Raw genomic sequence first — 10,466 nt, forward strand, 5'->3', positions numbered from 1 at the left:
CATGTCCCTTTTGTCTTACACTTTTGGACAAGTCTAAATGAAACAAGAGCATATGTCACTGGAACCCATTCCACAGATTGGTAGGCTGAGACTCAAGAGAATACCTTGAGCCAACCAAAGAAACCTCAAAGAGCTCCTAACCAGAGTTGTCAGTCCTCTGCTTTTCACACTTTTGGAGGCTTGGGCAGAATCCCACCTCATGATATGTGCACTCTGCCCCATGAAGCTCTGACACAGGTTTGACACAGTGAGCATCAGGTATAGCTGTCAGTAGCTGATGTGGGAGGCCCAGGCCCAGAGCTGCTAAATAATAAACCCAGGCAAGTGCCAACTGTCTCAAGACTTTTCTTCTGTAATTTTCCAGGCTACTGAGACATGGCAGAGGGTTCTAAGAATGAGAGAAAGCACAGAGCAGACAGGATTGAAGCAACATGCCAGGACCCCAAGCCACTCAGGATCTATCCCTGATTAATTTCAGGTTGAGCAACACTGCCTGGCTCCAGGCTACTGAAAAAGCCATCTTTATGAGGCTGCCGACACCTGTCTCCTTCTCAGACCTGCTATTGCCAGTGGGCCAGTGCTGAGTGCTGACAGCATGTAGTCTGACCTTATTAACATGCCCATTATTTGTAAGGGATTGAAAGCCACAGGGTAGGTTGGGAAAAAGAGGCACAAATCTATGATTGATAAAAGGATGATTAGGTCTTGATCATAACTGGATCCTCATTCCTTGTTCATATCTCATTTGTAGTGAGTCTAGGCCTCGGATACTCCTAATGGCAAAGGGTTCTCCTACTTGGTCTCTCAGGCAAACCAGGCAATCTTAGCCAACTCCTCAACTCTGTGCTGGTGATGAAGTAAGGGATGGGGAAAGAATTCACAGAAACTTGGCTATAGAGCCCACCCCAGGACTCACCCCAAAGCCAAGCATTCTGGCCCAAAGAGCCCAAGGCCCAGGGCACTTCTCTGAAGGGAGATGTAAGAAGCACATGTGCTGGGAAGAGAAGAACCCTGTACCTCACAGAACTGCCTATGCAAGTCCAGTGCTCTCAGGCCAAGCCTGATTAAGTAATGGAAGATGTGGCTGTGGCCGTGAATCCAAGCTGACAGAACTGTGCATGGGGCATAACTCAGTCCAGTGCAGGTAGATGGGGATGCTTCACAGCTAACTTCCCTGCTTAGAGTCACAGCATAGAAGCCACAAGCAGGACGGGGCCAAGGAGAAGGGGGCAAACAGGAGGTAATGGTCTGAACTTGAGGAAAGAGGGACTGTGCTGTGCTCCAGGGACCTGAGCCTTGGCCACTAAACATAGCAACACCTCCTCACCCCCAGGATCCTGCCATTTCTTACAGCTGAAGGGAAAAGGCAGGCAGAAAATGGGTTTCTACAAGAGTCCTGCAGATCATAGACACATAGATTTTAAACTGCAGACCAAGTGGGTTTACAGCACTTCAGAAGGTTCTGGGATGCTGATTAAAGTGGCAAGTCTGAGATGGGGGCAGAGAGTCTGCATTTTAATCCTTTTCCCCCACCCCACCCCCACTCCATGATTCAGATGCAAATGTACTTTCCTCCAGGTTTCTCTTGACTTGCTTCCCCCAGGTACCCATCTCTCCTCCTACCTAGGACCATAAAAGCTCTTGGCCTCAGAAGCTTCTTGAGCCTTGGCGTGACACTTAAATTGTCAACCTATGCCCTCTCCCAATCTTGGGTGGGGGTTCATTATAGTTTCCACTTGCTACTGTCTTTCCTATCCCAGAGAGTCAGCCCAGAAAAGCAATTTATGACCATCAGTCTCCTCCTGGAAGGCACCAAGAGACAACAACATTAGCCTTAAAATTATTCTGGGATGGAAACATGTTTACCAAGAAACAGAAAGCTGCAGAATAAAATGGCATCGAGGCCTAACCAGGTCAGGGTTTCATTATTACATTAGCCTCTGTCTTTAGACACAGGAAAAGTAAATGGCTAACGAGCTGGTATTAACCCCGGTGGGAGAAAAAGCATGTGAAACAAAGAAAAAGAAAAGTCTAAAATCCTAATGAAGGAAGAGAAGCAAGGAGGAAGTCACAAGTAAGCCGTTTCTGCTAATCAGAACTTTTGGGTATAGCCAAGTTTCATTTCCCACAGGAATCCTTCATGAAATGATGTTTTCCTTCTCTCCACATACACTTCACAAAGCCAACTTTTCCTCCTCCCTGTGAGACCTCTCAGGCCAGGCTCCTGGCACAACCAGCATAGAGAGCAGCCTCCAAGCAGGACTGACACTAGGCTCTCCCCTGTGCCCTGCCTTTGCTCTGCGTCCACCACACTTTATTCCAGGGAGAGCTGAAGGTGCTTGGAGGTCAGGGTCATTCCCTTGAGCACAGCTGCCTTTAGGTATGGAGGCTTCTCCAGCAAGCAAGGCCAACACTCCCCACCAATGGAGTAGAGCTGCGTTTTCGGGTGCCATGGGACCTCTAGAGGGAGGTATCACCCTGATTCCTTCAGGGTGCACTGCAATGCAGCTTCAGCTGACTAGGACTCACCCCCTCTCCTTTTGAGGTGTAATTTTCTGATTCCTGCCAGAAGAAGAGCAAACCCACAGCCCAGAGCACTTGGGGTGAGGGTCCTGAGCTCTGCTGCTCTGCCTGCTTGGACCCCAGCACAGTGGGAGGAGCGCAATCTGGCAAGAGGAGGCCCTAATAGCTGCCAGCCAGTCAGGGACTTGCTCACACAGGAGAAAGTTTGTCTTCTCACACTGTGGACCCAAAGAGCCCACCTGGCTCCCTCTACCAGGCTGGAGCAGGTACTGAGTATTCCCTCCCTGCCCTGCCTTCCCCCCCTCCCCCAACCCTGTCTGGCCACCACCCCCCCCCCCAGGCTTGAATCTGGAAGAAGGACAGCATCTGGCACTATGAACTTTGCAGCCTAAAACAGCCAAGAACATGGTTATGCAGAGCAGAGCTCATCTCTGCTACAAAAAGTACAATTAAAAAAAATTAGAAAACATCATACAAGGGATTTCTTCTTATTTTTTAAAGTTACTCCTCTCTTCTTTCTCCCCAGTAAACTTTAATTTTTCGAATTTCACTTTGGTAGCTTAGAAATACTTAGGACTTTCATTTCTTGAGAATAAAAATCAAAACCAGTGATTCTGTATATAAAAATATAAAATTATATGTTCTACCTATATCAGGATATGTAAGGTTTAAGAACCTCAGAATTTGTGTCTGTGTATATATGTCTGGGATTTTACATTTAAGTGAATGTTTACCTAAATGCATGTATCTCAATTTGGGAAAAAAAAGGAAAAGAAAAGAAAATCGTTACTGGGTTGGGGTTTAGTATGGAAACCCCACAGACCCTTTGATGCTGCCTAAAACCTTGGCAAGCATAACCAGTCCCTTCAGCATTGTTTGAAGGATGCCTGCAGGCGTTCAGTTGTCTGCTTGAGAACGGCATGCGTGCAATTATCAAATCTATTAAAACGTGTTGGGTTTTGCAACACTTCCACTAAGCTTTTTCTGGTAGTATTGCAGCATCTTACCTGTGTCACTGCAGATTTGTTTTCCCCAAACAAGTAACTGCTGTGATAGCTAGAATCACATCTAAATCATTAGATAAGATAGGGGAGGTGCTGAGGAGAATCAGGTAAATCCAGATCCCCAGCCTTCCCCATGAGAACATTCCAAATTCTGTCAAGGGAAATTCACATTTCCCAGGTGAGGAGTCAGAGGAGACACGGAGAAGATTGTGGATTCCAAAGGCATAATCTGCCCATTTGGTGGAAGGATAAAGAAAGGAGGAGAAGTGATAGGCAAGAAATACAGGAGCAGGGGGAAGGGGGGGGGCAGGGTTCGGGAGGAAGGGAGGGAGGAAGGGGTGGAGGGAGAGGAGTGGAGAGAAAAGAGACAGGAAGAGAGACAGGAAAAACAGAGATATAGGAGGTGGAGAGGTAGACACTGATTCAGAAACAGAGAGACAGCAGATGGGGAGAGAAATAAGGATGCCCCGTCTGCCCTGCAGGTCCCAACACAAGCATCGACAAGGATTTACAATTGGGAGTTTCAACCCCTCTTCTCAGACCCATGGGACCACAACTGGTTAATGCCAGTTGGTACCTTGCAGAGAAACAGCGGTGCCTCACAGCAGGGTGCAGCTCTCGAACCCAGCTCACAGATCGCATCTCCGGGAACAGAGAGCAAATCCTGTGCTGCAAGCATCTGCGTGCCTGTGAGTGAGGGAGCGGATGTGTGTGCGTGCATACAGCAAACCTACCTCTTTCCCCCACATGCGTCTCCCACTCCCTCTCTTCCTCCTGGGCTCTCCTCTTTCCCCCTTCTTCTTCTTCTCTAACATCTCCAAATCGCCCCAGGAAGAGAAAGACCCCTTCCCCGTACCTGGGATGAAGAGCAGGGCGGTCGTCGCGGAGAAGACGATCCAGCAGGCGGGGTGGTACATCTTGAGGCTGCGGTGTCTCAGCTGCTGGGCTTGCTACTGCTTCTGCTGCTGCTACCGCTGCTGCCTTCCTCTGTGCTGAATTCTGAGCAGGTTTAAATCCAATGTTTGCAAAGGGAGGGAGAGAGCAAAAGAGAGAGGGAGCAAGAGAGAGCGCGCGAGAGATGGGAGCAGGCAGGCAGCCTCTCTGATTTTTTTTTTCTTGCACATACACACAACTGGTAAGAATCATCAGCACCAATCTGTACAGGGCTCAAAGCAGACCTCCTCCAAGGCACGCATTGGCTCCACTCTGCTGAGCGACACCCGGACGCTTTCCTATCTGGGAGGTTTGACTCCAAGGGGAGTTGAATCTTGTCCCTTCCTCACCCCTCACCCGAGCACGGCAGTGTGCACCGGTGTCTGTGTCAGTATGCCAGAGTGTGGCTTCCGTGGGGACACACGAGCGCCTCGGTGGGCAGTGGGGAGGAGGCTGAAACTGTTGGTGTCATCCTTACCCAAGCAGGGCTCAGGACACAACAAGAAAGGAAATGTTACTAAAGCCCAGGCCAATCCATTCCTTATCATTGTTCTGTCTTCCTGGTCTCCAGGTAGGGAGGCAGAAGGAGCCATAACCCACAGAGAACACTGAGACCTTTAAATCTATCCCTGCTCCCCCATTCTGCTATTAAGAGCACTTGGAAACAATTCAGTTTTCCCAGCAGGAAGATGGGTGTGTTAGGATTTTTTCACCAAGGATGCAGAGAATTGGCCAGTTCCCCACAATTAGAGCATTCTGAAACTCTACCAAGACAAGATGCTATAGAAGCCCAAACAATTGCTATGATTACAGCATAGGCAGGGATATATTCAGATTAGATCTCAAGGAAAAGGAAACTTGCTGAAGTCATCAGAAATCTTCAAGAAGAGGCCAGGAAAGAATACCTGTGGCTTCTTGTCTTCCATTTTTTGCTTTTCCATTTCACAGTCCAGCCTGTCCCACAGTAGTTCTGGATGTGATGTACCTCAGAATTTCTCCTGCTCAGCACCTGCTCTAACACGGCCTGTAGCCTTCCCTAAAGCATGCTTGTGAGCAGTATGGTTTGCTTGCTGAGTAAATGCTACCCCTGAAGTATTCTTTGGACTTTGAGGATCTGTGATAAGATCCTCAGGTATTATAGAAGGAACTGAGCAGATATATTAAAACACAACTTCTGTCCCGGGCTTTCCTCCAAAGATCCACAGTGCCTTGAATTCCCTCCCACCTCAAAGTGTGTGCAGAGTTGGAGATCTTAAGTGCCTGCCCCCCATGTAAGAGCACCTTCCTCCTCCACTGCAATGGTTAATATTTCCCCCAAGTATCTACTACATCACAGGTATTCACATGTATCTTTTTAGTTAATCCTCACCATGGCCCTGCCACATAGGCTTACCACTCCTGGATTTTAATAGACTGAAACTGAGGTTCAGAGAGCTTTGGCAACTTACTGAAAGCCATGCAGCTAATAAGAGTTGGGATTCAAACCCAGATCTGTCCTACAGCAAAAGCCACCATTTCTACTAAAGTGGTTATGCCTCAATCAATTGCCAGCAAGCTACTTCAGTCTAACAGAGTTCCTCTCTTCCTCCAAAAGGAACCCCATTTGTTTTTAAAGAAGTAAGACAATTAATTACTTCCCTTCTTATAAACAAGTCTGAAAGCTTTATGAGTCAAGTAGAAAATATATGATGAATATATATAATCATCACCTGGCACTTACAAACTATGTACTTAATATAAAGTCCTTTTTTAAGGCTGGGAATATAAAGAATATAACTTGCTTTTCTTTGAAAAGGGTATACAATATATTTGAAAAGACCAGCCAAAAATTAAAATACCTTTTGACTCTACGTAGAAGATAATGGACACACACATAATCTACACACCAAAGTTGAAAACATGCCATTCACAGAAAAATCGATCTGTGAGTCCTTTGAACCATGCTAGAATCCTATAGAAGTTTATAAGAATTATAACTAGTTGCTGAACCTGCTGCAGAACAGAACTGGCTTGAAAAGGGAGGGAGGGACCAGGTAGACCAGAGAAATTAGATGGATATGCCAAGTTGGAGAAGCTGAGGAGACACAGACAGAAACCCTTTAGGGGAAAACTGGGGAGGACTTTGGGGAGTAAACAGAAGACAGAGTAAAAGAGGCCTTGAATTCCAGATTTAGAAATTCCCTACTGCTGTTAAGAAAAAAAAAAAAGTTATATCTTTTTAAGCAGGGAAGCTCTATGAATAAGGGTAAGTTTATTTATGTAAGTTAATCTGGATAAGGTGCACAGGGTCTATTGAGGCTGGGGTACTTGTTAGTAGGTCCGGCCCAGATTTGACACCTTCTGGAACTAGGTGGTAACAGTGGAAGAGGAAAAGCTGGGGGCTGGGTGTGAAACAGAAAAATTAGTCAGTCTCAGCAACTAAAGGCCTCATACAAATCATAGACATCACTTCTGCACCCTCTGTGGACCAAGATTTTGAAATATATCAATCACATTTTATCTGAAGACTTGTCTTCCTAGAAAGTGTCATTATAACTTTTTGAGAGATGAGGAAACCGAGAGTCAGAGAGGTTAGGTAATTTATCCAAGGCCACACAGTTACTTAATGACACAGCTAAAATGCAAACCCAGGTTTTTCGGTTTCCAAAGTGAATGCCTCCCTAAGAAAAATTCGTAATTCTGAGTACTCTCATTTTATTTCATATCTGTGTGCCAAGTCCTCTGTCATTGGCTTCATATATCCCTTATTATCTTCTCAACAAGCTAGTGAACTAGTCATTATTATTCCCATAGTGCTCAAAGAGCTTAAATAACTTCCACAAAGTCACAGAGTTGTTCAGACATAGAGCCGGGGTTTGGGGCCAGGTCTGCCTTCACCAACAGGGCTTTCACCACAAGGAGGAGAGAGGACTTTTACGCCCTCAGCAGGCACTCCCTGAGTGTCAACCATGTGCTAAGTGTTATTTTAGGCTACCCTGAGATGCATAGGGCAGACTAACCCCTCTCTAGGTAAAAGGACACATACACTACCCCTTTGTGAGCTATTTGGATAGACAGGAATTAACCTTTATCTCCCTTTATTGGACCAGACACAATGCTAGGAACTTCATGTATGTTTTCTCCCCTATCTCTATCCTCATTCCACAGGTGAAGAAATAGACACACTTATAGAAATCTCCAAGTTCCTCCTCCAAGGATAAGTGATGGAGACATTTTGGTCTGTTACAACCAAGTTTATGTTCTTTCTCATAACAAAGTTTATGTTCTTTCTCTACTTCCTGTGAGTTACATTTTTTGTTTTAAAACACCCCATTTATTCAACCAGACTATTTCCTAATACACACATGCATGCACACACACACCCTGCATCTTTAATTAAATTCACACTTAAGAAACATCAATATATATCAAGAAATATTTTAGTTTTCAAAATGTTATGCCTAATAAAATCTTCCATAAGGAAACACATAAATATGTATTTTTACTGATCAATTCTTCTAGGTCTATTATATGATTAAAATATGTCTCTTTTATTTAAAAAAAAGAAGAAGAAGAAATGTATAAATACATATTTAATCAATAGATGGCACCAACTCTGAAAAGAGATATTACGGTCTACTGGGTCTATTTAAACACCTTAAAAAAATACAAATACAAATAAAAATGCTTCAATGCATATTTACTAAGGGGACTGTTCTCTCTGGGGTAAATAATATGCAATTCTATACCTTCTATGATTTTTTCTCTTCCTCTAAAGCAAACAAAATCATCAAAACTGTATTTAAATAGCAATAAGGTAGGGGAACAAACCAACCGAAACCAGGCAATTGTGCAATGAGGCTGACTGTCACACTTTTACTCCAGCCTATGCTTCTTTCCTCTGGACCAGGGATGGTTGTTAGGCATACCTCTTCAAATGCAGTGACTGGCTTCTTAGAGCTAGATGTAGAATGGGGAAGGCTGGGTCACAACTGGGACCTTCTCCTGTGACAAATACACCTGGGTCCCTGTCTTACCTCTTTCCCTACTAGCTGTATGGCCTTGGGTAAAGAATACAAGGACTCTCTGATCCACATTTTTAAAAACTGTGTATACTACCTTTTGGTACTATATATAGTCATTCATTCATTCACTCATTCATTCATGGAATAAATATTCATCATGTACCTGCTATGGGTCAGGTAATATCTACCATGAGTGATGTACAGGACATGTAATATAAAGCAAGATAAAATTATGACTGTCCTCACCCACCTAAAATTCAGATTAATAGGAGAGACAAATATTAATCTGTTAATTGTATCATTGACCACATTTATAAGTGATTATAGAAAAAAAATACAGGTTGGTAGGAGAGCACAAAACAAAGGGGAGATGGAGAGTGTGGGAAAATGCCCTAAGAAGTGACTTCTAATTCACATTCAGCAACTTTTACTGAAATCAACTCAGTAAATAGTGTTAGAATGATGGATCACTGCATTTGCAGCCTGACTAAGGGACAAGGAAGGATAGAATTTTAGATATTGTAACATTGGGATTTTTTCTTGTAAATAATAAAAAAAAGGTACAGATGGTAAAATACTACAGATTAAAACCTAACTCTGTCATTTTAGCTTTAAATATTCCAAAATGAACTGGAGCCTCCTGGGCTATAAGCGATTCCCTCAGAGCAAGCTGAAGACTCTGAAAGGTACCATAACTCCCATAAACCACAAGGTACCATTTAGTTCAAAGGAGCAAGAATTGATTAAGCAACTGACTTATGACTGAAAGAGTAAACACTTCTGAAGTCCTAGGGACTGCAAACCAATCCCTTCCATAAAATAGACACATGACACACATCTTTCAGACATGTGAACTAGGACTTCCCCAAGGCCCTGCAGAGAATTGACAGAGCTAAGATTGTCTTAGAGCTGTCTTAGAACTATCTGAATCCAAAGACTGAATTTTTTCCATCACACTTTATTTTTCATTTGAAAAAACTTTAATCAAAGAATATATTACATGATTTACCTTTTACTAGTACTAAAAGGCTTATGATTGAAAACAGGATTCTAAATCTCACTCCTCAGAAGCAGCCACTTCTATCTCTTCTACCTATTCTTTTTAAAAACCTATGGGGTGCCTGGGTGGCTGAGTTGATTAAGCGTCTGACTTCAGCTCAGGTCATGATCTCACCATTCGTGAGTTTGAGCCCCATGTTGGACACTGTTCTGACAGCTCAGAGACTGGAGCCTGCTTTGGATTCTGTGTGTGTCTCTCTCTCTCTCTGCTCCTCCCCTGCTTGTGCTCTGTCTCTCTCTCTCTCAAAATAAATAAACATTAAAATTTTTTTAATCTGCTTATTTTTTATTTCCTGATTTAATGATTTTTTTTCAGCGTTTTTATTTATTTTTGGGACAGAGAGAGACAGAGCATGAACGGGGGAGGGGCAGAGAGAGAGGGAGACACAGAACCGGAAACAGGCTCCAGGCTCCGAGCCATCAGCCCAGAGCCTGATACAGGGCTCGAACTCACGGACCGTGAGATCGTGACCTGGCTGAAGTCGGACGCTTAACCGACTGCGCCACCCAGGCGCCCCTATGATTTTTTAAAATTAGCTATTGACTTTGTGCCACAGAAGGTAAGGATTTAGTCCTGTTCGCCACTAACCCCCACAAATCTCCTTTCATTTACCTGATATAAATGTCACAATTTTTAATACATCAATATTTAGTATTTATATTGTTATGATTATTTAACTATTGTCTTTCTTGTGTACCTTTTTGCTTTTCCCAGAGATAATATTTGCCTTTTTGTTTCATTTGCTGAATTTTTTATGGACTTATATTTAAATGTCTCCAACTGCCCTGTAGAATTCTATAATTCATCTCAGTATAATTAAAAACATCTAGCAATCAGAGCACCTGGGTGGCTCAGTCAGTTAAGCATCTGACTTTGGCTCAGGTCATGATCTTGTGGTCTGTGGGTTCGAGCTCCGCTTCAGGCTCTGTGCTGACAGCTTGG

At 43.9% G+C, this 10,466-nt stretch overlaps 1 protein-coding gene across 1 annotated transcript in view; it reads right to left on the reverse strand.

The window, feature by feature from the left end:
- OPCML (opioid binding protein/cell adhesion molecule like) overlaps positions 1-4,692 on the reverse strand; it is a 1,096,360-nt gene extending 1,091,668 nt beyond the window's left edge. The window contains exon 1 of the mRNA XM_032595036.1: positions 4,384-4,692. Coding sequence (XP_032450927.1) covers positions 4,384-4,444 — 61 coding nt within the window. The 5' untranslated portion in view covers positions 4,445-4,692. The remainder of the gene's footprint in view (positions 1-4,383) is intronic.
- Positions 4,693-10,466: the final 5,774 nt, after the last annotated feature.

Source organism: Lynx canadensis, chromosome D1, assembly GCF_007474595.2.
Source record: "Lynx canadensis isolate LIC74 chromosome D1, mLynCan4.pri.v2, whole genome shotgun sequence".
Classification (NCBI taxonomy): Eukaryota; Metazoa; Chordata; class Mammalia; order Carnivora; family Felidae; genus Lynx; species Lynx canadensis.